The 27,236-nt window shown below is 57.0% G+C and overlaps 1 protein-coding gene across 2 annotated transcripts in view; it reads left to right on the forward strand.

Moving 5' to 3' along the window:
• The window catches only part of AXIN1 (axin 1), a 66,093-nt gene that overhangs the window by 37,091 nt on the left and 1,766 nt on the right, over window positions 1-27,236 (forward strand). The window contains exons 3-10 of one of the 2 annotated variants that reach the window (XM_030798693.1): window positions 2,362-2,502; window positions 6,627-6,723; window positions 12,274-12,411; window positions 18,039-18,568; window positions 19,041-19,211; window positions 22,488-22,733; window positions 25,217-25,324; window positions 26,871-27,038. In XM_030798693.1, coding sequence (XP_030654553.1) covers window positions 2,362-2,502; window positions 6,627-6,723; window positions 12,274-12,411; window positions 18,039-18,568; window positions 19,041-19,211; window positions 22,488-22,733; window positions 25,217-25,324; window positions 26,871-27,038 — 1,599 coding nt within the window. The remainder of the gene's footprint in view (window positions 1-2,361; window positions 2,503-6,626; window positions 6,724-12,273; window positions 12,412-18,038; window positions 18,569-19,040; window positions 19,212-22,487; window positions 22,734-25,216; window positions 25,325-26,870; window positions 27,039-27,236) is intronic. The other variant, XM_030798694.1, reaches the window with a different exon arrangement.

Here is a 27,236-nt window from a genome sequence, read left to right on the forward strand (position 1 = left end):
GACGACTGTAAGGGGCACTGTGATAAACACCGTGAGGCTGACGACTGTAAGGGGCACTGTGATAAACACCGTGAGGTGACGACTGTAAGGGCACTGTGATAAACACCGTGAGGCTGACGACTGTAAGGGGCACTGTGATAAACACCGTGAGGCTGACGACTGTAAGGGGCACTGTGATAAACACCGTGAGGCTGACGACTGTAAGGGGCACTGTGATAAACACCGTGAGGCTGACGACTGTAAGGGGCACTGTGATAAACACCGTGAGGGTGACGACTGTAAGGTGCACTGTGATAAACACCGTGAGGCTGACGACTGTAAGGTGCACTGTGATAAACACCGTGAGGCTGATGACTGTAAGGGGCACTGTGATAAACACCGTGAGGCTGACGACTGTAAGGGTGCACTGTGATAAACACCCCATAAAGCTGGTCTCTTTCTCTCGCAGTCTTACCGCTCTGTATGCATCTAGCTTCAGACCTTGGCTGAACGCGAGTAACGGAAACTAGGGAAAGCTAAGCCGAGTGGGGGCAGCCGCTAGAAGGGAGAGGCAGCCTCAGGGCACACTGTGGGGCCTTGGCAGTTAGGGACCCTACAGAGTCCACACGCCAGTTGGTTGGCAGCGCAGCAGAGCAGCCGGAAGGGGCACATGCCTGTGACAGGAGTTAGATGTGGTGGAGAGAGGTGCTTAAAATTATTTAGGACAAGATGGATTATTCAGTATTTAATGCTAACGGCTGGCTCTCCATTTTGACGTGAAGGAGTGAGCTAGATTTTATTTATTTCTTATTATTTTATTTTTTACCTTTAGGCTCTGCTGCACTGGGCTAGATTTTGTATACACACATTTCAGGTGAAGGTCTAAAAAAAACTGTTTGGAGCATTTAAAGAAAAATGGAATATATTTGTAATTTTGTAATAAGGAAGGACTGTGTTTCCAAAATAGAAAATAAATAAATAAATAAATGAAGGAAAAGATTGGAATACCTGATTGATTGATTGATTGATTTTATTTTTGAGACAGAGTCTTACTCTGTCTCCCAGGCTGGAGTACAGTGCTGCGATCTCAGCTCACTGCAATCTCTGCCTCCTGGGTTCAAGCGATTCTCCTGCCTCAGCCTCCCGAGTAGCTGGGATTATAGGTGCACGCCACCACATCTGGCTAATTTTTGTATTTTTAGTAGAGATGGGGTTTCACCATGTTGGTCAGGCTGTTCTTTTTTTTTTTTTTTGAGACGGAGTCTCGCTCTGTCGCCCAGGCTGGAGTGCAGTGGCGTGATCTCAGCTCACTGCAAGCTCCGCCTCCCGGATTCACGCCATTCTCCTGCCTCAGCCTCCTGAGTAGCTGGGACTACAGGCACCCGCCACCATGCCCGGCTAATTTTTTGTATTTTTAGTCGAGACGGGGTTTTACTGTGTTAGCCAGGATGGTCTCAATCTCCTGACCTCATGATCTGCCCTCCTCGGCCTCCCAAAGTGCTGGGATTAAAGGCATGAGCCACCGCACCCAGCCTGTCTGATTTCATAGAAATGAAAAACTTGTTTGACCAAAATCAACCTGAGCAATGTTAAAAAGAAAAATGACGTTTAGGGAGAAAATGTTTTTCGCATATATAACCAGAGATTAGTAACAAGTCTATTTGAAGACTTCTGTAAATCACTAAGAAACTCATAATCCACTCCATAGAAAATGGCAAACCATTTGAACAGATAAAGAGGAAGAAGTTTAAATGACAAATACCCTAAACTGCCAATCTGACCATTAATCAGGGAAATGCAGATTGAAACAAGGTGTCATTTCCCGGCTAATTTTGTGGTAACAAGAAGAGGTGAATCATCCCAGGAGCTGGGGAGGAACCTCTGCTCTAGGTAGGGGAACAGGAGGTGGCACCACCCACACACACTGTCACATACCGGCCCTGACATCAGTCCCGTGGCCATGCTCGGAGTTGGGCACGGGTGCAGAGATGGCTGAGCTGAATCCCAAGGGCCTCGTCCTGGTCAAAACCCAGTGTCCTCTCCTGATGCGCCCTTTGGAATGAGCAGAACATCTGTGTCCCATTTCTAGTGCCGTGCACGGAAAACAAACCCAAACGATCATGTGTGGATGCTCTGTGTGTGCCTGAAATCAGAGGAGAGATCTGGAAAGATGCCCGGCGCTTTAATGCACCCCGTTGGAAAGGACAGAGGGATGAGAGGACAGGTGGAGATGCTGGTCTTTTCTCCATGCTCCGTGTTTTTCTTCAAATTGCCTGTGTTTTTAATTAATACGTTGAGATATTCAGATAATATGAAAATGTGGAATAAAATGAGAGGCTGTTGGCAGGCTGTCACTAACGTGCCCTGCTTGCCTGTTTGCAGGTATGGATCCTGGCGGGAGCCAGTCAACCCCTATTATGTCAATGCCGGCTACGCCCTGGCGCCAGCCACCAGTGCCAACGACAGTGAGCAGCAGAGCCTGTCCAGCGATGCAGACACCCTGTCCCTCACGGACAGCAGCGTGTAAGTCCCGCCCCGGACACCCTGTCCCTCACGGACAGCAGCGTGTAAGTCCCGCCCCGGACACCCTGTCCCTCACGGGCAGCAGCGTGTAAGTCCCGCCCTGGCCACCCTGTCCCTCACGGGCAGCAGTGTGTAAGTCCGGTCCCAGACACCCTGTCCCTTGAGGACAGCAATGTGTAAGTCCCGCCCTGGACACCCTGTTTCTCGCGGATGGCAGCGCGTAAGTCCCACCCTGCTGCAGAGCACGGCCCGCTCAGAAGGGGCTTCGTGCTGACCCAGCGATGCCTGGGCTTTGTCTTCAGGGAAAGCGTTTCCTGGCTCCCCGGGTCTCAGTGAGACGGCATCTGACATGCAGGCAGGCGCACTGCAGAAGCCGTCCTCCGAGCAGCACAAGTGAGGGGTCAGCTTTGTTTCGGTTGCTTCTCTCTGTGACCAGGGCTGCTGGGACCTCCCCATGAGGAAGGATCGAGGGTGAACCTAAGACAGTCATAGGCTGCCCCGGCTAGAGTTTGCTCTTTGGTTTTCAGAGTCTGGGGTTTCAGCTTAAAGACAGGCACAGGCCAGCTGCCTCACCACTGGCTGTGGCGAGTGATGCGGTCGCCGAGGGTGGCGTTTCTGCCGACGCTGGTGCAGTACCGGGTCCTGTCTTGTCCCCGTCACCCACTTGGCAAGGGGCTGGGAGCAGGAGTGAGGGAAGATGCTGTGGTTGTGCTGAGGCCAGGGCCTCAGTGGCCCAGGGACGGCCTGGGCTACACATGTGTGACCCTCGAGGTGACAGGCGGAAGCTTATTCTTTCATTGTCCAGGGAAACCCCATGTGTAGGAACGTGCTTGTTTTATGACGTCTTCCCCTGTGCTTCGCAGCTGGCTTTTCGGGACCTGTGTACACCCCAGGCATTAGATGATGCCGACAGTCTTGTCGCAGTAGGGCATTGGCTGCCAGCCTGTGCGGGTCATTTGGGGTCTTGGTTACCCGTGAAGCTCAGACCTTCCCAGCTCTGGTCTGTGTGCCACACGCCACCCGCCCACCAGCCATCCTAGCTAGGGCTGGGGCCGAGCCGCAGGCACCAGGGTCTCCCTGCAGCAGCCTCAGCATTGGAGGAGGCCAGCGGCTATGAACTTGTGAGCAGCTGGAGCCCGCGGACCACCACCCTCCATCCCCACTGCAGCCCGTGGTGTCCCAGATGTCTTTCCCGCTTAGCTGGGTTCTCCATGAAAGCCTGGAGATCTGGATAGGGCTGGAGAAGGAGGAGAGAGGGACTTCTCACCTGCTGGTGGTTCTGCCCATCTTTTTATGAATGTGTTTTAAGTGATGGTCCCACTCTATGTACCATTTTTATGGTTCTTATCATTTTGAGACAGGATCTCACTGTCACCCAGGCTGGACTGCAATGGTGCGATCTTGGCTTACTGCAGCTTCCGTCTCCTGGGCCCAAGCAATTCTGCCTCAGCCTTCCAAGTTGCTGAGGCTACAAGCGTGCACCACCACGCCGGCTAATGATTATTATTATTTTTGTGGAGACGAGGCCTCACTATGCAGTCTCGAACTCCTGGGCTCAAACAGTGCACCCACTTCAGCCTCATGAGTGCTGGGATTATGGGCATGAGCCACTGTGCCTGGCTGGTTTGTTCTTTTCCTTTGCCTGTTTTTAGACATTTTTCAAAACCTGAATTTCAGATGAGCAGAACAAGTTGTCAGATTCTATTTCTGAACCAAATTCAGCCAGCCCACATTGCGGTAGGTCTTGGCCCCTTCGTTTTTCCCCAGGTAACTGTGATGGTGCGCAGAGCTGCTGTGTGTGGCTTCTCCTGGTTTCTTTCATCCTCATTTAATTTTGAATCTTCAAAATAAAATGTTGACGTGCTTTTAGCAGCACCTGACGTGAGGTTACTGGAGTTGAAGCAGTGCCTGCCATGGTCCTGAAGCCTCAGGCCAGGTGGTTAGGTGCAGTGCAGCCCACGGAGCGCCTGAGCGGACCATGCATCCTAGCATCTTCCCCAAAACTGTGTTACTACAACAAAAATTAACCTGCCGGCTCAGTTTTCTCAAAAAGTCTCCTAATTCTCTCCAAGAAAAGGGCCATATGTTTCCTAAAGGGAGGACCTAAAATAAATAGATTTTTTTTTCCTTGATATTCTGTTCATCTTGGTTTGTACTGAAGTGTTTAACAATTTAGAATGTAAAATTGCTACACATACTTGAAAGCACATCAGAGGTAAACAGTGGACAGGTGAAGAGCATCATTCCGGTGGGGCAGCTGGGCTCAGCTTTTGTGCTGGCGGCAAGCCCACGACCATTCCACATGACACTCGAGAGGCTGTGGGTTGTGGACACGGATGTGGGGACAGTGTCTCATCCACAGAGGCCTGTGGAGGTTGCGCAGTTCAGGTATCATGTCTAAGAAACCAGTAGGTTGGTGGCTTCAGGACACTTGAACAAACCCCGAGGCAAGTGTTAGGTGAGTTTTAGATTCACTTGTTCCTGACGCCCACCGTGGCTGAGCCAGACCTGGACTTCTCTCACCACTCAGTGGTGCTGTGACAGCCGAGGACGCCTCAGGAGTTGCCGTGTCTGCCACGCAGCCCTGGGTCGGGCGCTCTCTCCAGTCGTCCTGTGTCTCCTGGCAGGTCTGGGAGGCCCCTGGGTGCAGCAGAGATCCCTGGAGTTGCCGTGCTTCCGAAGGCGGCTTTGCTTTTCCTTTCCTCCCCTCCCCTCCCTTCCCCTCCCCTCCTCTTTCTTTGTCTTTTTCGACGGTCGCTCTGTCCCTAGACTGGAGTGCAGTGGCGCAGTCTCACCTCACTGCAAGCTCTGCCTCCCAGGTTCACGCCATTCTCCTGCCTCAGCCTCCCGAGTAGCTGTGACTACAGGCGCCCGTCACCACACCCAGTTAATTTTTTGTATTTTTAGTAGAGACGGGGTTTCACCGTATTAGCCAGGATGGTCTCGATCTCCTGACCTCGTGATCCGCCCGCCTCGGCCTCCCAAAATGCGGGTATGACAAACGTGAGCCACTGCGCCCGGCCTGAAGGCAGCTTTTCTGATAGCTGGGAGAGGGCGAGAGCTTTCATGAAGGATGGTTGTGCATGAGTTATCTTAACCCTAGGGTAATTATTCAGACCATGTATAATCTGACTTCCGTGTTTTTTATGATCTTCTAAAGGGTTCATAAAGAAAACCTGTTGCGGGCTGGGTGCGGTGGCTCACGCCTGTAATCCCAGCACTTTGGGAGGCCGAGGCGGGCAGATCACGGGGTCAGGAGATTGAGATCATCCTGGCTAACACGGTGAAACCCCGTCTCGACTAAAAAATACAAAAAATTAGCCAGGCGTGGTGGCGGGCGCCTGTAGTCCCAGCTACTCGGGAGGCTGAGGGAGGAGAATGGCGTGAACCCGGGAGGCGGAGCTTGCAATGAGCCGAGATTGCGCCACTGCACTCCAGCCTGGGCAACAGAGCAAGACTCCGTTTCAAAAAAAAAAAGAAAACTTGTTGCGAAAGAGCTACCTTGTGCCTCCTTCAGAGACCACGCGGCCCTGCCAGCTCCTGGAGAGAAGCAGTGTGTGCAGCCGTGGCATCTCTTACCTTTCCGTGGGGCACTGGTTGTCCTGGCTGCCCACGGTGCAGCCCTGAAATGTTTTTGGTCCATTTAGCAGTGCCCTCCAAGGCAGGTATACTGCACCATGGTCTAGGCCACAGGCAGGGGCCAGCAAACGTTTCCCGTGCAGGGCTGGCAGTGAATATGTGAGGCGTTGCAGCCACATGCAGTCCCTGTCACAGATTCTTCCCCTACCCTTTAAAAATGTAGAAACCTCTCTTAGCTGTCAGGCCCTAAAGAACAGGCAGGTACAAGGAGGCTTTGTGGAGGTGCCCAGTAAACACCAGCTGGGAGGGCGCGTGGCTGGGCACCTGGGCTTTACCATCACATGTGAGCCTTTGTGTGTACATGTTCCCCTGTGCACACATGGGTGCCTGCATCACCTGTGTGCACGTGTCTCAGTGATGGTGGCGGCTCACGGGTGTCGTCACCATTGCCTGCTGACTAGCGGTCGGGGCTGGTAGCTCTATAGGCACGGTGCTGGCTCTCCTGCTCCTCTCTGAGTTAACGGCTGCCTCTTTCTCCTGGACAGGGATGGGATCCCCCCATACAGGATCCGTAAGCAGCACCGCAGGGAGATGCAGGAGAGCGTGCAGGTCAATGGGCGGGTGCCCCTACCTCACATTCCCGTAAGTACCGGCTCTGCGGCCCTCAGCCCATCGTCCTCCCCACTCAGCGTGGGCCTGGTGCACTGGTGCGCGGGAAAAGCACTTGCCTGGCCTCCCACGAGCCAGGCTTACCTCTAGGCGTAAGCGTGTGATCCCAGAAACATCTGCAAGTGGCCAGTCCCTGAGGGCAGCAGGGGACATCAAGTCTCAGGCAGCATTTAGGGTCCAGAGGGAGCTGGTCCTTCAGAAGAGCCCCCAGGCCCCAGGGCCACACCCTCCCTGGTGGCAGGAAGTGTCTTGCCTTGTGAAGTTGGATGCTTCCCCTCAAGAAGGGGAGCTCTGAGCCTTTCTCATGACTCAGCCCAGGCCTGGCCCCTGCATAGCCCTTGGGGAAAACTTGGTGCTTTTGTGGCTGAACAGTGGTCGTCTCCAGGTGAACGTCTGGATTTTAAAGCTGCCTCGGCTTTTGCTGTTGGATAGAATGATGGCACCTTTGCCCAGTCTCGGGCGTGGGGGCTTGGTTGGGCAGCAGGTCGTGGAGCTGAGTGCCGGCTGGAGCCCCAGCACAGCCTGACTCCGTCTGCAGAGCACTCCTGCGTTGATGAACGGATTAATGATCTTTCCTCATTTTGATGGGTTGACTTTGAACAGGAAAGATGTCGCGGGAAGATGAGAAAAGCGTTTTCTTTTTTTTTCTTTTTTTCTTTTGAGATAGGAGTTTTGCTGTCACTGCAAGCTCCGCCTCCCGGGTTCACGTCATTCTCCTGCCTCAGCCTCCCGAGTAGCTGGGACTACAGGCGCCCGCCACCATGCCCAGCTAATTTTTTGTATTTTTAGTAGAGATGGGGTTTCACCGTGTCAGCCAGGATGGTCTCGATCTCCTGACCTCGTGATCCGCCCGCCTCGGCCTCCCAAAGTGCTGGGATTACAGGCATGAGTCACCGCGTCCGGCCCCAACAGTGGGTTGTTCTGAACCCACTGTTAGCCGCGGTGTCTGAGGTTGAACCGTGTGACCATCTGAGTGTCTGTGCAGGGAAGTCGGCATCCTGAGAGCATTGACACAGTTTTGATCAGGACTTCTTAGCCTTTTAGCTTTTCTGCAGACATCAGTTTCCAAGTCAGGAATTTCTTTATGGTTGAAAAGAAAGGATGTTGGTTTGTTCTCACTTCTGAGAAGATGCCAGCCAACCCTTGACTCAGGTTTGGCTAAAACTAGGCGCTAGTGGTGTCTACTTAACAAAAAGTGGCTGACGTTGTAGGCTGTGTGTGGGTGCGTGTGTGTGTGCGTGTGCGTGCGTGTGCTGCGGAAGATCTGGGGCCCTGCCTGCCAGGAATGGCCCAAGGCTATCATGAGGTCACAGCCCAAGTCGAGGGCTCCTGCACAGCCACCGGCCTCTGATTTTCAAGTCACAGGTCCTGAACGTCAAGAACCCGCGGAGCTGCTCGGATGAAGGAGGCCCGAGAGATGACAGCTGAGCGACCACAGGCCCGGGCCAGCCCTGTGTGCCCATGAGGACGGGGCTTGAGTGGGCCGAGGCCTGCGGGAGGCTTCTGTCCACAGGAGTGCCCCGATTTTGGGGTGCTGGTCAGAGTCTTCGTGTGCAGAAAGTGCACGGCACGCCACAGACCTTGGATGAGGGGGCGTCAGGCAGGCAACCTCCCCTCAGGAGGGTCAGGAAGGACAAAAGCTGAGGAGTGCGTTGGTGCCTGGAACTTGGACCTGGAAAGACCCCTCAGGATGCATCACAGAGAAAAGAGGAGGCCGACGGCGAGTCCCTGGTGTCATCGTCAGAACCTTCCAGAACCGAGGGAAGCACAGAGCCCTCAGGTCCCGGAGGGTCACAGTTGAGTCGCCAGGAAGATGAAAGCCAACAGAGGCGGCAGGCACAGGCAGGAGCAGGCCCTGTTTCGTTCTGCACCCGCGGAGGGCCCTTGTGTGGTGGGGTGGGGGCCGCAGTGTGTGTTTCTGTGTGAACAGTCTGCAGCAAACAACCTCATCTGAGGCTCAGTAGGAACCTGCATCAGGTCCGTATGGCCTGTCAGGCGGGGGTGTGGTTGGAACCTTCGGTGGGCAGTCCCTCAGCCAGAGGCCCAAGTGAGAAACCCACATCATGGGCACAGCTGCCCGGGGCCTGCTCACTGCTGCTGCTGGGAAATTGGACCCGAGGATGGTGGTGAGCAGAGGCGGGGGGAGGCCCAGGAAGCCGATGGGCTATAGCAGGATGTGCCGTGGCCGCACCGCCCGCTTCTGCTCCGTTGAGGGCCTTGGTTTTGCAAAAGCTATGCCGTTTCTCTGGTGGGTCCGTGGCTCTGCAGCAGGGACAGCAGGAGGGGAGCAGCTTAGATGCTCATAGGAGCAGAACCCTGTTGTGGCTGCGCCCACGGAGGCCCAGGCTGCGTGCACTGTGTGAGACTCTTTAACACCTGACCATCGGAGTTGGAGCAGGTTCATCCGGAAACCCCTCCTCCCCCCACTGTCCATGGAAAAATTGTCTTCCACGAAACTGGTCCCTGGTGCCAAAAGGTTTGGGGGCCGTGGCTTCACAGCATCTGGTCCCAGAATCCCTGCCTTGCGGGGAGGGGCCTCTTCATCTTTAGCCTTTGCAATTGCTTTGAAGTTTCACATTTTCATTTACTTGGCTTTTTCCTTTATGATATTTTTTTCTGTCCCTCTAAAGCTGGAGAGGTTGCCATTCTCTGTAAATCTGATGACTCTGACAGTTTTGCTCTTCTCAGAACTGTGGTGACGCAGCCTGCAGGGCCACCTGGAGACTTTCTATGGAGCTCGCGTGGCGGCCTCAGCGCGCCTGTTGGCCCCTCAGCTGTGCTGCTGTCTGGGCCTGATGATGCGCTTTTCGTCCTGCTCTTGGTCTCTGTGGTGCTGACTGTTCAGACCGTGAGCGCTCCTGTCTGTGCCTCTGGCTGTCTGCAGACACAGCAGCCGTGGTCCCTGCAGTGCTGGCAGCTCCCAGTCCTGTGTGTGCCACTCCCAGGTCTGCGCCTTGCCCAGCACTGGGCACGGAAAAGCCCGCATGGCCCCCCAGCCCCCCAGCCTCCAGGCCCCGGGTGCGGCAGGAAAGGGCGGCTTGTTCCTTGCCGTCTGTGTGGACGCCCTGCTGTCCACACACCCGGACACACCGGCCCACATCCCTGCTGGTGCCAGCCCCAGCCTTCCTCATCATCTTCTAGAAGCACTGGATGCCCCTCCTTGGCTCCAGGACAGACCCCTTCCTGGCACTGGGCACAGCCCAGACTCCAGCAGTGACTTTTCCCGGCTCTCCGGCATCACCCAGTGTCCTGGGTGTGCCCTTGGCCCCTTCATACTCCACGTTCCTTGAAGTGAAGCCTGTGGCTCCAGGGCCGGCCTCTCTCTGAGCCCCGTCTACTATGGAGCATCTGAGCCCGGAGGACGCCTTTTGTGTGGCTTCCGTGTCCAGTCTCACCACATCCTTCTGAGGTTTAGGTGCTGTTTGTACTCTCATTTTGTAGATGAGAAACTGGGGTGCACAGAGCCAGGACTGCGCCAGAGCCCACGGCAGGAGGGCAGGAAGGCCACACACACGGAGGGTCCCACCTCCCATCTGCCACTCTGCTTGCTTGTCACAGGGAGCTGTCCCTGGCTTCATCCCTCCGCGGCTTAGACGCTGGCGGCCTGGATTTTAAAGCGTGTTTTGCTATGAAGGATGTTATTGGAGCAGCTGGCAAAATTGGAATAAGATCTGCCACATGATGTTATTGTATCAGGGTCAGTTTTTTTAACCATCCATATTTGTACTGTGGTTAGATATGAGAGCGACCTTGCTTTTGTTAAATACACTCTAACTGCTTCAGAAAAGTGAGCGTGCCTGTTTGTGTACGTGTGTGTGCGTGTGTGGGTGTGTGTGCCTGCGTGTGTGTGGGTGTGTGTGTGTACGCATGTGCCTGCCGGTGAGGGGATGATAAAGCAGTTATGGCAGAATGTGAGCCCTTGGGGAATCTGGGTGAAGGTGGACAGGAATTCCTCGTTCTATTTTTGCAGCTGTTTTGAAGTCTGAAGTTTAAAATGAAGTACCCTTGACAGTTACACAGGACCGGGTGTGGTGGCTCACGCCTGTAATCCCAGTGCTTTGGGAGGCCGAGGTGGGAGGAGTTCGAGGCCAGCCTGGGCAGCAAGACCCCATCTCTATTTTTTAAAAAAGCTACACGGGGACCGGGCGCAGTGGCTCACGCCTGTAATCCCAGCACTCTGGGAGGCCGAGGCGGGCAGATCACGAGGTCAGGAGATCGAGACCATCCTGGCTAACACGGTGAAACCTCATCTCTACTAAAAATACAAAAACAAAATTAGCCGGGCGTGGTGGCAGGCGCCTGTAGTCCCAGCTACTCGGGAGGCTGAAGCAGGAGAATGGCCTGAATCTGGGAGGTGGAGCTTGCAGTGAGCTGAAATCACGCCACTGCACTCCCGCCTGGGCGACAGAGCAAGACTCCGTCTCAAAACAAACAAGCAAACGATACGGTATTACTATAAAACACACTGCAGATGTATTGTTACTGTTTTGAGACAGGGTCTCACTCTCTCACCCAGGCTGCAGGGCAGCGGTGTGACCTCGACTCACTGCAGCCTTGATCTCCCAGGACTTAAGGCGATCCGATCCTCCCACCTCAGCCTCCCAAGTAGTCGGGACCACAGGTGCCACCACACCCGGCTAATTAAAAAAAAATGTTTTTTGTAGAGATGAGGTCTCACTTTGTTGGCCAGACTGGTCTCTTAATTTCTGGGCGCAAGTAATCTGCTCACCTCTACTTCCCAAAATGCTGACTATAGACATGAGCCACCACCTGGCCTTTACATTCTTTTAAAAAGGAAAGCCCGCCTTTCCCAGACCTCCCCTGTCCTCCAAATCCCGTGCGTCCTTCCCTGCCGTGGGGCCTTGACGGTCTTCTGCTCACACCTTCTGCGGGCGTCTCCTCAAGTGTTTCTCTGAAGCGGGTGGGGAGCGCCGGCTGTGTGTCCCAAAGCTGCCCTGCTCAGGCCTCTTGATCTGGTGGTCGGGAGACGTTGGAAAGAAGCAGCCCTGTGTCCTGGGTCCGTGGGGAATGAAGGACAGACTGGCCGGACAGGATAAGGGGGGCCGTGAGGAAGTTGATTCCCAACTGAAAGGAGGAAAAAGTAAACTCTTGCTTTAAAATACAACAAAGCCCGGGCCCGGTGGCTCACACCTGTAATCCCAGCACTTTGGGAGGCTGAAGGGGGCGGATCACCTGAGGTCAGGAGTTCGAGACCAGCCTGGCCAACATGACGAAACCCCATCCTTACTAAGAATACAAAAATTAGCCAGGCGTGGTGGTGGGTACCTGTAGTCTCAGCTACCTGGGAGACCGAGGCAGGAGAATCGCTTGAACCCGGAAAGCAGAGGTTGCAGTGAGCCAAGACCACGCCATTGCACTCCAGCCTGGGCCACAGAGCGAGAGTTTGTCTCAAAAAAAATGAAATAAAATACAACATAGATAGCACACGCTCTTTCCCTTCACAAAGAAATGTTTAGCCAGTGACCTTTCCACCCCCGAGCCTCACAGTCCTCTCCCTCACAGCGCACGTACCGGGTGCCGAAGGAGGTCCGCGTGGAGCCCCAGAAGTTCGCACAGGAGCTCATCCACCGCCTGGAGGCCGTGCAGCGCACGCGGGAGGCTGAGGAGAAGCTGGAGGAGCGGTTGAAGCGCGTGCGCATGGTGAGTGGGCCGCGTCGGTGTCACACTCCACGTCGGTGTCGTGCTGTTTACTTACAGCTGGGATGTCCTGATGTTCAGGACAGCTTTGGCCCCGATTCTCTGTGGGGATGCCCAGAGCTGGCCGAGGCCTGCTGACCCACGAGGCCTCCCGGCTGAATCCCCCGTGCCCCTTTCTCTGCAGCCGAGCCCCAGCTCAGGATGGGGTGTCCCAGCGGCCCCATCCCACCCTCAGAGGCCCAGAGACGCACCTCGGTCACCCGCATTGAAGGGGCCGGGGGTGACACAGCTGCCTGCTGTGCCTGGTCCTTTGTGGGTGGCAGGGCCACAAGCTGAGGCTGCAGCAGGGTGATCTCAACTTCTTCACCCCATGTGGCTGGCAAGTGAGATGAGCATGTGCAGAGCAGGAAGGGCTAGTAGCATGCAGGAGTTTCTTCTACCTGCTGTTGGGGGCTGTGATCCTGAAACTTCCTGCCGCCTCCTGTTCACTCTTGGTTCCTTGAGGCCGTGGTGCACAGCGCTCTAGGCACTTCGGTTGTACGACTCTGCTTAATTCAGCTAAAGGCAGGTCCCTTTCACATGGCCACGAGAAATTAGGCTCACAGACAATTTGAAGGGTTAGAAGGACAGAGTTTATTGGGTGAAAAGGTAAAAAGGGAAACGGGCGGGCGCAGTGGCTCACGCCTGTCATCCCAGCATTTTGGGAGGCCGAGGCGGGTGGAACACCGGAGGTCAGGAGTTTGAAACCAGCCTGGCCAACATGGTGAAACACCATCTCTAATGAAAAATACAAAACTTACCCGGGTGTGGTGGCGGGCACCTGTAATCCCAACTACTCAGGAGGCTGAGGCTGGAGAATCGCTTGAACCCGGGAGGCGAGGCTTCAGTGTGCCGAGATTGTACCACTGCACTCCAGCCTGGGTGACAAGAGTGAAACTCTACCTGAAAAAAAAAAATCACTTCCCACAAAGTCAGAGTTCCACTAGGGTGCTTCCCGCCTTGCAGACTGAATCCCAGGTTCCACCTGGGAAGAGGCGGGGCCGGGCTCCTCCCCGTTGCAAATGGTGCAGACTTCTGTGGCTCCACCCCAGTGTGCGCTCCTCCCAGTGCGCAGGCCGGCTGGAGTTTCTCTGGAGACACCTTCCTACCCGGCTGTCTCACTTGCAGGGCTGCCTTTGCTGGCTGGGCGGGCAGTGCACACCTGTGACCTCAACACTGTGGGAGGCTGAGGCGAGTGAAGCACTTGAGCCGAGGAGTTTGAGCCGAGTCTGGGCAACGTGGCAAATTCTTGTCTCTAGAAAAAATTTCAAAATTAGCCGGGTGTGGTGGCACACACCTGTGGTCCCAGGTATTCAGGAAGCCGAGGTGGGAGGATCACTTGAGCCCAGGAGGTCAAGGCTGCAGTGAGCCAAGGCTGTGCCACTGCACTCCAGCCTGGGTGACAAACAAAAATGCCTTTGCTTTTCTCTTAGCCAGATTAGTTCCTATGGGAGGTAAATGGGCACCTTCAAGTCAGGGGTGGTCCTTCGTTCTCCTTTCAATGTTTGTGAATAGGAATACTTAGAAAATGTATCCACTTCTGAGCCTTTCCATTCACCTGATCCTGGATGTAAAATGCAGACCTTCAGCTCTCCTCAGACCACAGGAGACCCCTTGGTACACCCACTGTTTCAGTCACAACCCCGGTGAGCTGTGCCCTGAAGCCTGGAGATGCCACCAGGGTGCCGCTGGTGGTGCCCAGCTGGGAAACGTGTGCCGGGCACTCCATTGAGAAGGCAGGCAGACCTTACAGAGCTCCTTGAGCAGCCGGGACTCATGGCGGGGACCAGGTGTGGTCGCTGCAGCTGGTGGAGCTCTCCAGGAAGGGGTTTGTGTGAAAACGTCTCACACACACACATCGATTTTTTTTATCCTCAGTAAATTGTTTTGCCACCATGTGGAGCTGCATCCTCTCGTCTCCCCTGGCTGTTGGTCTGAGGGTGACCCTCATCTGGGTAGGGCACAGGTGTGGGTGGTGCCAGCTCCAGGGCTCTGCGGGTGCCGAGTTCACCTTTTCCACAGTCCCCCAAGGAAAGGACTCAGGGAATGTGTCCTCCAAGATCGGGAACCTAGCCAGGGCCACAGGGCTAGCAGGCGCAGCATCAGTGCCACGTGGCTCCTGTGGCGGTGAGTCACGCCTCGCCTTGCAGACCTGGTGGTCACTGGAGCGGCTCCCTTGCGTCCTGGGGTGGCCCTGGGGAGGCTGGCTGTGCCCATGCGAGGCCAGCGGCATTGGGGCTTGCCTGGGAGCCCTACTGGGCTGTTGTCAGAAAACCAAACATTGGGAACAGAGTTGCCATGAATGTGGACACGTCAGCAGGCCACATCCGGGCCCACGGGCTGTGACGTCAGCATCATCATTTGGGTGGCAGGTGAAGGTTAGCAGCCCTTAAACAAGCATGCTCACAAAAGAAATGTAGGAAAGGAAGCCTTTGCTGTTTTGCTGCCGTGTTGGCTGCTGTCCTTTTCTGCGGAAATCTTTGCTGTTTTGTTGTTGAGTCAGTCGCTGGCCGCTGTAATTTTCTGTGGGAGCCTTTGCCGTCATGTTGGCCCTCTGTAATTTTCTGCCGATCTTTGCGCCTTGACCCATTTGCAATGTGTGTGCTTCTAGTAGGGCAGGTTCACATTTTGAGTGAGACTTTTTTTTTTTTAAATATTTTTGTAGAGATGGAATATTGCTGTATTACCCACACTGGTCTTGAACTCCTGGCCTCAAGTGATCCTCCTACCTCAGCTTCCCAAAGTGTCGGGATTTCAGGCATGAGCCACCACCACGCCCAGCCTTGAGCAAGACACGATAAAGGCAGGCGTAGCCACAGGTGGGAACTCCAGATTTTTTAAATAACCTATTTTCTTTGTAAAATTTGGGAAATTAAAGCACAAAGAAGAAAACAAAAACCATTAGCTGAGCGGTTAAGTTAATCTGTAACATTTCACAGCCCCATGATGGAATCCCTGCTGACGTGGAGCTCGGCCAAGGCAGCGAACGGCATCAAAACTCGAAACACTGTTAGTCCCTAGGAAGACCCTCAGTTAAGAATTCTCCCCAGAGTGCCCGGGCCCTTTAGTCCTACAAAACCAAAGAAAGGGAGGCAGCGTAGCTGCATCTGCCAGGGGATGCCCACCACCCGCCCGTCCCCCGGCTCTGCCCCAGCGTCCGTCTGTCCTCTTTAGTGCCATATTTCACCCTCAGCCCCAGTGCAGGTGCCCACAGCCAAACCCACACCAGCTCCGGGGCACGCCTGTTCCAGTTGCGTTCTGATAGTTTTGCAGGTGTGAGAGTTTGGTGCTAAACGTTGGGAGGTTTGTTGATATTAAAATACAGAGGTAGGTGGGGCACAGTGGCTCACATCTGTAATGCCAACACTTTGAGAGGCCAAGACGGAAGGATCACTTGAGGCCAGGAGTTTAAGAGCAGGCTGGATAACATAGTGAGATTCCCCATCTCTACAAAAAAAAAAAAAGAAAAAGAAAAAATTAATGGGGCATGGTGGCATGCACCTGTAGTCCCAGCTACTTGGGAGGCTGAAGCAGGAGGATCACTTGACCCCTGGAGGTTGAGGCTGCCTTGAGCTGTGATGGCGCCACTGCGATCAGGTGTGGTGGCTCACACTTGTAATCCCAGCACTTTGGGAGGCCAAGGTGAGTGGATCACCTGAGGTCAGGAGTTTGAGACCAGCCTGGCAAACAGGGTGAAACCCAGTTTCTACTAAAAATAAAAAAATTTAGCTGGGCATGGTGGCGGGTGCCTGTAATCCCAGCTACCTGGGAGGCTGAGGCAGGAGAATTACTTGAACCTGGGAGGCAGAGATTGCAGTGAGCCAACATTGCACCGTTGCACTACAGCCTGGGACACAAGAGTGAAACTCCACCTCAAAAAAAAAAAGTTAAAAATAGGCCAGGCACGGTGGCTCACGCCTGTAATCCCAGCACTTTGGGAGGACGAGGTGGGCAGATCACGAGGTCAGGAGATCGAGACCATCCTGGCTAACACGGTGAAACTCCGTCTCTACTAAAAATATAAAAAATTAGCTGGGTGTGGTGGCGGGCGCCTGTAGTCCCAGCTACTTGGGAGGCTGAGGCAGGAGAATGGTGTGAATCCGGGAGACGGAGGTTGCAGTGAGCCGAGATCGTGCCACTGCACTCCAGCCTGGGTGACAGAGCGAGACTCTGTCTCAATAAAAATGAAAATAAATAGGCCGGGTGCGGTGGCTCACACCTGTAATGCCAGCACTTTGGGAGGCCGAGGGGGGCGGATTACCTGAGGTCAGGAGTTTGAGACCAGCCTGGCCAATATAGTGAAACCCCGTCTCTACTAAAAATACAAAAAAATTAGCCAGGCGTGGTGGCGCACTCCTGTAATCCCAGCTACTCAGGAGGCTGAGGCAGGAGGATTGCTTGAGCCCAGGAGGTAGAGGTTGCAGTGAGCCAAGATCGTGCCACTGCACTCCAGCCTGGCCAACAGAGCAAGACTCTGACTGTAAATAAACAAACACATACATACATACGTGGTAGCTTAGTTCCCTCTCTTTTGTGTTAACACCAGATTTACTCAACACTGTTTTAGTTTGTCATTCCAATAAGATGAGAAAATAAGTATGAGATGCAGCTTGGAATTGATCAAATGTTTGCTCTGACAGACAAGCTTTGGCACCTGTTAACTTGGAGAATCAAGTGAAACTCCACTGGCTTCATGTGGAAGCTCTCCAGGCAGCATCACAACATGTACATAACCCAAGAGCTGTTCTGTATAAGGGCGAGTTTCTCCTTAAAATATAATGGGAGGCTGGGCGCGGTGGCTCACGCCTGTAATCCCAACACTTTGGGAGGCCGAGACGGGTGGATTATGAGGTCAGGAGTTCGAGACTAGCCTGGCCAACATAGTGAAACCCTGTCTCTACTAAAAATACAAAAATTAGGTGGGTGTGGTGGCGCACACCTGTAGTCCCAGCTACTTGGGAGGCTGAAGGAGGAGAATCGCTTGAACCCAGGAGGCAGAGGTTGCAGCGAGCCGAGATGGCACCACTGCACTCCAGCCTGTGTAACAGAGCAAGACTCTGTCTCAAAAAATATATATATATATATACAGGCCAAGGCAGGCAGATTGCTTGAGCTCAGGCATTCGAGACCAGCCTGGCCAATATGGTGAGAGTCACATCTGTCCCCAAAATGCAAAAAAAATTAGCCGGGTGTGGTGGCACACGGCTGTGGTCTCCGCTATTTTGGAGGCTGAGGTGGGAGGATCGCATGAGCCTAGGAGGCGGAGGCTGCGGTGAGCTGAGATCACACCACTGTTCTCCAGCCTGGGCGACAGAGCAAGAACCTGTCTCAAAAAAAGAATAAATCTAAACTAAATCCGTGCAGAGCTCTGCCCACAGCCGACACATACACTGCATTCCTTGAGGCCCTGCTGTCTCCGCTCCTTCTGTCTATGCCCCGTTCTGCCTCTCCATCCTCAGGGACAGCACCGGTGGGGAGGGGCCCCCGGCCACCCTGGGCTGGGATGGCATCTGCCAGGGCTGCTGATGCTCTTTGTTTTCCCCGAGTGTGCAGCTGGTGCTGAGGTGATGGTGCTGCTTGTCCCCACACAGGAGGAGGAAGGTGAGGACGGCGATCCATCCTCAGGACCCCCAGGGCCGTGCCACAAGCTGCCTCCCGCCCCCGCTTGGCACCACTTCCCACCCCGCTGTGTGGACGTGGGCTGTGCCGGGCTCCGGGACGCACACGAGGAGAACCCTGAGAGCATCCTGGATGAGCACGTGCAGCGTGTGCTGAGGACACCTGGCCGCCAGTCACCTGGGCCTGGCCACCGCTCCCCGGACAGTGGGCACGTGGCCAAGATGCCAGTGGCACTGGGGGGTGCCGCCTCGGGGCACGGGAAGCACGCACCCAAGTCAGGGGCGAAGCTGGATGCGGCCGGCCTGCACCACCACCGGCACATCCACCACCACGTCCACCACAGCACAGCCCGGCCCAAGGAGCAGGTGGAGGCCGAGGCCGCCCGCAGGGCCCAGAGCAGCTTCGCCTGGGGCCCGGAACCGCACAGCCATGGGGCAAAGTCCCGAGGCTACTCAGAGAATGTGGGCGCTGCCCCCAACACCAGTGATGGCCTGGCCCACAGGTGAGCGTGCGCCTGTCAGCGAGGAGGGGGCTCGGGGTGAGGCTGTGTCCCTGCAGAAGGCCAGAACCTCCTCATAAAACTCAGGAAACCCAGGAACGCCAGCAACAGGCAGGAGGCCCCTCTGCTGGAGGGAGTGGACTGGGCCCTGGGTCAGGGGAGTCCACGCCGTGACCTCAGGTGGGAGATGAAGGTTAGGGGCCACAGCCCGACCCCGGCTCCCGCTCCGGCCCTCAGTCTTCAGGGGGTGAGCAGTGACCACCTGTGTGTTTAAAGAGGAAACCAACCCCCAGACAGCCCCAGGACAGCGGGCAGGGGACAGCGGGTGGGGAACAGCGGGCTGGGGACGGCAGGCGGCGGCTGCACCACGGGAGCCTTACAGAGGCCAGGAGGGGCCCTCGCAGACGAGAAAGGTGGCACAGCCTCGGCCACGGGAGGCCAGGGCGACTCGCAGCTCTTGGTCTTGCCCTTGCAGTGGGAAGGCGGGCATGGCATGCAAAAGAAATGTCAAGAAGGCCGAGTCGGGAAAGAGCGCCAGCACCGAGGTGCCAGGCGCCTCGGAGGATGCGGAGAAGAACCAGAAAATCATGCAGTGGATCATTGAGGGGGAAAAGGAGATCAGCAGGCACCGCAGGACCGGCCACGGGTGAGCACCCTGCACGCAGCCAGCCTTGTGCTCGTGGGGCCTGCTTTGCCACGCCTGGCCTCCGCACAGGCTCAGTGTGTGCAGCTTCAGTGTGTGTGGCGAGTGTCGCCTGTGACGCCTCACACTTCCCGTCACTGTGGCACCCTCCGGCAGGCTCCCTGGGCCCCATGTCTCCAGGAGGAAAACCTCATGTCCCCAGAGAGAGGCTGTCCCTGAAGCCCCGAGCAGGAGGGAAGCCGATGTGGCTGTCACCCCGCAGGCAGCACAGATGCTCTCGGGAGGTCATTTCCAGTCTCACCCCCACATGAGAATGACCTAAGTCACCTGGGAAGGCCCCCGCTGACCGTCACTCCCGAGGTGCCCATGGAGAAGCCTTCTGTGCTCATACCTGGCCGTCCTGCTGAGGGCTGGGGAGGCTCTAGTGGAGCCTGAGCACTTCTCTCCTCCCAGAAGAGCAGAGGCCGCATGTGTGGTGTGGAGCAAGGCCCCGGTGCCACAGGTGCAGCCCCTGCCGCTGCCCGCCGGGCCAGTCTTGCCCCCTGGGCCTGCACTCGTGCCCGGAACCCAGCAGGTGGGGCCTCCCACCTTCCCGTCGTGGTCAGAGGCAGGTCAGCTGGGAAGTGTTGGCCCTGGTGGGTGGGTGGCCCCAGCTTCCTCAATCTTAGGTCCTGATCTACCCCCCACACCCAGGCCCTGGCCAGGCCGCACCTTCCTCCGCATTACTTGGTGAGAACTTGTGAGGCAGCTGAGCGCCTGGGGCGCGGCCCCCACTGCCTGTGTTGGAAGCCTGTTCCACAAGGCCTTGGGGTCCCCATCGGTGCTGACTGGGGTGGGGACGGGCTCATCGTTTTTCTGGGGCTCCCGAGGGAACAGGGGTGCACAGCACCATGCCTGGCTCATTTTTGTAGAGAGGAGTCTCAGTGTGTTGCCAGGTGGGTCTCAAGCTTTTGGGCTCAAGCGATCTTCCCACCTTGGCCTCCCAAAATGCTGGGATTACAGGCATGAGCCACCACTCCTGGCCTTCGAGTCTTTGTTTTTTTTTGAGACGGAGGCTAGCTCTGTCGCCCGGCGGGCTGGAGTGCATGGTGCAATCTTGGCTAACTGCAACCTCCACCTCCTGGGTTCAAGCAATTCTCCTGCCTCAGCCTCCCTAGTAGCTGGGACTACAGGCGTGCGCCACCACGCCCGGCTGATTTTTGTATTTTTAGTAGAGACCGGGGCAGGGGGTGGTTGCCATGTTAGGCTGATCTCGAACTCCCGACCTCTGGTGATCCGCCCGCCTTGGCCTCCCAGAGTGCTAGGATTACAGGCGTGAGCCACCGTGCTCGGCCGAATCCTTTTTTTAAATATCTGTTGTATATACTAAATATTGCATGTCCCATATTTTAGGGTAAGTATTAATACATTCCACTTTGAGATATATTTATACTTTCTATTCATTAAGACGTTTTTTTAATTTTGTGAGACAGAGTCTCCCTCTGTCACCCTGGCTGAAGTGCAGTGGTGCAGTGACACAGTTCACTGCAGCCTCAGCCTCCTGGACTCAAAGCTATCCTCCGGCTTCTAGGATTAGTATATAATTTGTATCCCAGTAAAGCTGTTAAAAATAAAATGTAAAAAAAGAAGCCTCATCCCAGCACTTTGGGAGGCTGAGGCAGGTGGATCGCTTGAGGTCAGGAGTTCGAGACCAGACTGGCCAACATGACAAAACTCCATCTCTACCAAAAAAATACAAAAAATTAGCCATGTGTGGCGGCGAGTGCCAGTAATCCCAGCTACTCAGGAGGCTGAGGCAGGGGAATCGCTTGAACCTGGGAGGCGGAGATCGCAGTGAGCCGAGATCGGAGGTCACGCCATTGCACTCCAGCCTGGGCAACAAGAGTGAAACTCTGTCTCAAAAAAAGAAAAAAAAAAAGTCTCCATGAAAGAAATTTTTTTTTTTTTTTTTTGAGACGGAGTCGCGCTGTGTTGCCCAGGCTGGAATACAGTGGTGCAACCTCGGCTCACTGCAGCCTCCGCCTCCCGGGTTCAAGCAATTCTCCTGCCTCAGCCTCCCGAGTAGCTGGGATTACAGGCGCCCGCCACCACGGCCAACTAATTTTTGTATTTTTAGTAGAGATGGGGTTTCACCATGTTGGCCCGGATGGTTTTGATCTCTTGACCTCGTGATCCGCCGTCCTCAGCCTCCCAAAGTGCTGGGATTACAGGCATGAGCCACTGCTCCCGGCCTTTTGTGTTTTTTGAGATGGAGTTTCGCTCTTGTGGCTCAGGCTGGAGTGCAGCAGGCCATTGTCAACGCACTGCAACCTCCACCTCCTGGGTTCAAGCGATTCTCCTGCCTAACCCTCCCGAGTAGCTGGGATTACAGGCACCCACCATTATGCCCAGTTAACTTTTTGTATTTTTGTAGAAACAGGGTTTCACCATGTTGGCCAGGCTGGTCTTGAACTCCTGATCTCAGGTGATCCACCCGCTTCAGCCTCGCAACGTGCTGGGATTACTGCGCCTGGCCACTTTTTTTTTTTTTTTTGAGATGGAGTCTCACTCTTGTCTAGGCTGGAGTGCAGTGGTGCAATCTCAGTTCACCGCAACCTCTGCCTCCCAGGTTCAAGCGATTCTCCTGCCTCAGCCTCCTGAGTAACTGCAATTACTGGTATCTACCACCACACTTGGCTAATTTTTTGTATTTTTTGAGTAGTGTCGTGGTTTTGCCATGTTGGCCAGGCTGTTCTTGAACTCCTGACCTCAGGCGATCCACCCACCTTGGCCTCCCAGAGTATTGGGATTACAGGCAAATGAGGGATGGTTTTTTTATTGTCTTTTTTTGCTGAGACCGAGCCTCACTGTCACCCAGGCTGGAGTGCAGTGGCGTGATCCTGGCTCATTGTAACCTCCACTTCCCCAGTTCGAGCCATTCTCCGGTCCCAGCCTGCAAAGTAGCAGGGATTAGAGGCACCCAGCTAATTTTGTATATTTAGTAGAGATGAGGTTTCACCATGTTAGGCTGATCTCGAATTCCCGACCTCTGGTGATCCACCCTCCTCGGCCTCCTAAAATGCTGGGATTACAGGTGTGAGCCACCATGCCCGGCCGGGATGTTTTTATTGTGTGGTCCGTGGAGGACGTCCATGTGGCTTGGTGGCCAGGCCCCAGTGCCCCATCCCATCCTACCCCTCAAGGAGGCTGCCCTCGTGAGATGAGTGGAGCCCCACCAGGCCCCCTGGCCAGGGTGTTGGCCACTGGCCACGGCCACAACTTGTTCTTTTGTTCCCCAAGGTCTTCAGGGATGAGGAAGCCACAGCCCCATGAGAACTCCAGACCCTTGTCCCTTGAGCGCCCCGGGGCCGTGCACCCCTGGGTCGGCCCTCAGCTCCGGACCTCCGTGCAGCCCTCCCACCTCTTCATCCAAGACCCCACGATGCCACCCCACCCAGCTCCCAACCCCCTAACCCAGCTGGAGGAGGCGCGCCGACGTCTGGAGGAGGAAGAAAAGAGAGCCAGCCGGGCACCCTCCAAGCAGAGGTACGGCTGCGTCGTGGGGTGGGGTGGGTCTTGGGGGTTACAACAGCACCACTCCTGGGGCTGAAGCTCCCCAAGGCCTGAGGTCGTCAGGGGAAAAACAGCCCTCTGGGCATCCCCTGGCCATACTGGGCCCTTCCTTCCACTGAGAACCACTGAGGGGCCATGTGGCAGGCGACCCTGCGGTGGACGGAGGGCTGGGGCTGGAGCCTGCACACACCTGGCCGCTGTGCTCATTGCTCTGGAGGAGGGGGTCCCTCCTCAACCTGAGCCGAGTCTGCAGGGAGGCTGCACGGCCCCAGTGTGTGGGGAACGCTGGTCCCCAGCCAGAGGCTGCTGACTGCTGGGCAGCCTGGGCTTTGAGGCATTGAGGCAGGGGTCCTGGAGACATGGCGGCTGCCTCTTGACAGTTGCATCCCAGGAGCCCTGAGTGGCTCTGCACGGTTGGAAAGCTACCTGGTTCTGAAACCTGTGCAGATGTAGAACTGTTGTCCTGGACGTCCAGCCCACAGCCCTCCTCACTGCGCCCTCCTTGGCCTTCTGGGCCCCGTAGCCAGACTCTGTTCTCTCCCCAGGGCAGGGAGGCTTCTGTGTGGGCTGCAGGGAGGCCTCCCCTTTGTGTGGGCAGCATTTTCGCTCCAGGCCAGAACCTGGCTTCTCCACTTTCAGCTTGCTCATGAAGCCAGTTTTCTTGGCCATTCTGGGTCATTGGAATTCCCGACAGATCAGCATCTCTGTGAGGGTGCTGGGAGTCTGTAGCTCACTCAGGCCCTGGGGCTTTGGTCACAGAGGCCATGGTTGCCTTCAGAGGTCACCAGCTCCTCCTGTCCACCTTGGGTCACCTGCGGCCTGGGGTCCAGGCCCGCCTCCCGGGCCTCCAGCTTTGGGGCTGTGCCACTCCAGGGAGGCTGGGGCTGGGGCCTTATTCTGCCCAACCAGCATCAGGGTTCAGGCCCTTCCCAGCCGAAAGCCTGTGTGCTCACAAGTTATTGAAGGTTCCCGAGCTTCTGCCAGGCTGTGAGCCTAATGACAGCTCTGGGGCCAGAAAGGGTCACAGTTACCTCAAACCCAAAGGGTGACCTCTTTATGGCCAAACATCCGTGACACTGTAATCGTGTTCAGCCAACAAGGAGCCAGAGCTCTGTGCCATGCAGGAGCCTGGTGTGTGGTGCTCGGAGCCGGGGAGTGTGACCGGGCCGTGGTGTGTGGTGCTCGGAGCTGGGGAGTGTGACCGGGCCGTGGTGTGTGGTGCTCGGAGCCGGGGAGTGTGACCGGGCCGTGGTGTGTGGTGCTCGGAGCGGGAGTGTGACCGGGCTGGGTGTGTGGTGCCGGGGGGGGGGGGGGGGGGGGGGGGGGGGGGGGGGGGGGGGGGGGGGGGGGGGGGGGGGGGGGGGGGGGGGGGGGGGGGGGGGGGGGGGGGGGGGGGGGGGGGGGGGGGGGGGGGGGGGGGGGGGGGGGGGGGGGGGGTGCTCGGAGCTGGGGAGTGTGACCGGGCTGTGGTGTGGGGGGGGGGGGGGGGGCTGTGGTGTGGTGCTCGGAGCCGGGGCGTGTGACCGGACTGGCAGATGAGCCGTGCGCGGGCCTCGTGTGCAGCAGGTCCGAGGCCCTGGACTCGTGTGGGCTCTCCTGCCGGGGCTTCCTGAGCCCATCCTTGCTGGGCTGAGCAGGGGTCTCTCAGGTTGCGTCTGCCCTTGCCCCTGGTACCCACAGGCCCCACATGATGTCAGGGGATGCCCGCTGAGCCGTGGGACCAGTCCTGCCGTTCTGAGACACGACCCTCCCGCCCCTGTTTGGCTGCTGGGCTGTAGCATCCCCACCTGGGGAAACCCAGAGTTGCTGGGTTTGTCCATCCAGGGGATGTGGGTTTTTGCGAGCAGCTGTGGAGACTTGGAGTGAAGGCCCAGAGGCAGGTTGGGTGCTGGGCCCTGTCAGGATGTCAGAGTAGAAACCACCATCAAGGTCGCCCAGTGCACCCCGGTGGAGGTGTCCCCGTGAGAGGAGCTGCTGTGCTGCCCCAGGATGGCCTCAGTCGTGACACCAGGGGGCCCTCAGCCTCCCTGAGGTGCAGACCGAGTTGGCGCGCCCCAGAGCCAGCGTCCACGCCCCAGAGCCAGTGTCCACGCCATCCGTGGGGAATTCATGGCAAGAGACCGAAGGACAGGCTCTCGGGAGATGTCCCACCAGAGGGGATGAGGCGGTGGGATCCCAGCACCCCAGATCAGAAGCTCCCCAAAGTGCGGTCCAGGGAACTCGGGGGGTCGGTGCCCACATCATGTGTGTGGGGCGCGCTGCAGTGTCTGGCACCACCGAGGCAGGCCTAGGAGGGGATTCGGTGTCTTGTCCCCCCTGCAAGCTGGAGCCTTCGCGGGGCGGTTGTCCAGCCCCTTCACGCTGCGTCCGTCCCTGCGCAGCAGCATTGGTCGAGGCTCCCTCCCCAGGGCTGGTGGCCGCCGGCGCAGCCACCTTTGACGTGGGTTGTTCCCTAGGTATGTGCAGGAGGTTATGCGGCGGGGACGCGCCTGCGTCAGGCCAGCGTGCGCGCCGGTGCTGCGCGTGGTACCAGCCGTGTCGGACATGGAGCTCTCCGAGACAGAGTACGTGCGTCCCGAGGGTCCTCCCGGTCCTGCCCACCCCAGCCCGGGCGTCCCAAGCCAGGTCCTGTCGTAGGGCCGCCGTCCTGCGGCTTGAGCTCGGGTACCACGCTCAGAAGCAGCAGGAGAGGGTCCCGTGGCATGAGACTCCAAGCTGCCTGAGAGCCTTCTCCTGTCTCCATCAGAGGAGACGCTGACTGTCCAGCATGATGACAAGTGACCAGCAGGCCCGGCTGCAGGCCTGGGCACAGCCAGCCCCTGCGTCCACACGGGTGTCACAGCCAGGCCTGCGTCCACACAGGTGTCACGGCCAGGCCTGCGTCCACACAGGTGTCACGGCCAGGCCCCCTGTGGGGCAGAGAGCTGCACCCGCCTCCGCCCGGGTTAGAACTGGCCGGTCCCTGCCAGGCCTGACTTGAGCAGGGTCGGGGCTGCAGGTGCTGAGGTACCCGAGGTGTGTCTGCTTGCAGTGTGGGTCTCGTCCGTGCGCGTCTGTCCAGCCCGTGCAGTCAGTGGGTCAGGGCTCTGCTTCCACCTACAGTGCTGACCACTCCGAGCCCATGAGAAAGACTTGCTGTGTCCACACCATGTGACCCCACATGGGTCGTGTTGACGGCGCCTTTGTGTGCTCAAGGTGGCAGGAGGGGGCACACCCCAAAAGGGGCCTTGAGAACAGGGGTCCCCCAGGCCTTGCCCCAGATGCAGGTCTGTTGTGGTCCTCATCCTCCAGGCGGTCTTGGGGCAGCCCCCACGTGTTGGCTCTTCTCCGATGGGCTTGGCTCCAGGAGGTTCCAAGCATGTGGCACTGGGAGAAAGTCCAAGAGCGCAGGTGGCTAGGGGCCTGGTGTGTGAAGAGGACAGTCACATGGCTCAGGTGGCCACAAGGCCTTCCTGCCATGGTGTTCCAGGAGGAGGCCCAAGGGCTGAACCCCAGCGGGCCAGGGGCAGCTTCTGGAGTCATCTGAAGGACGGGTGGCGGCGGGGGAGCCGAGCGGGGGGTGCGAGAGCAACCAGACCCCGCCCCTCATCCCGGCACGGCTGTGGAAGCACAGCAGCTGTAAGAGGGCCCAGCTCAGCCCGGGCAGGAGACGGTGCCAGCCCCGCCCCCCCCCAACGAGTCCTCAGACAAACTTCGCTGCCGGGTCAGGCTCATCCAGAAATCGTGCAGTTGTTTTTCCAATCCCTGCCCTTCAGATGTTTAAGGTTTGGGGGCCGTAGGTCTTCCTGGGATAGGAGCCGTGCAGCCTGCCCTGCCCTCCTAGAGGTGGGCAGTGCGCCCGGCAGCCAGGCTCTGGCCCGTTGAGGCTGTGAGGCAGGGGACCTTCGTGCTCCCGGTGAGTGGAGTCAGACTCCACTGCTAGTGGACGAGACCCCAGATTGAGATGCTGTGGGAGGCAGGGCAGTGGGGCCTGGGGCCCCAGGTGTTTGAATGGGGTGCCGCTCAGCCCTGCAGGCCTGCCCACTTTTACTGGCAGCCTGAGGCCAGCAGGAGGCACCCTGTGGGACCTCAGTCCAAAACCAGGGACCACTGCTGCATCTCTTTCCCCAGGACAAGATCGCAGAGGAAGGCGGGCGGCGGGAGTGCCCAGCCGTGTGACAGCATCGTTGTGGCGTACTACTTCTGCGGGGAACCCATCCCCTACCGCACCCTGGTGAGGGGCCGCGCTGTCACCCTGGGCCAGTTCAAAGAGCTGCTGACCAAAAAGGGCAGTTACAGGTGAGTGTGAGGGCTGGGGTGCCCACTCCCTGCACGAGTATGTGGGTGCCCAACGGTACGAAAAAGAGGGTTTCCAGCCGGGCACAGTGGCTCACGTCCTAATCCTGGCACTTTGGGAGGCGGAGGCGGGTGGATTGCCTGAGCTCAGGAGATCGAGACCAGCCTGGGCAACATGGTGAAACCCCGTCTCTACTAAAA

Source organism: Nomascus leucogenys, chromosome 18 (assembly GCF_006542625.1).
Source record: "Nomascus leucogenys isolate Asia chromosome 18, Asia_NLE_v1, whole genome shotgun sequence".
NCBI lineage: Eukaryota > Metazoa > Chordata > Mammalia > Primates > Hylobatidae > Nomascus > Nomascus leucogenys.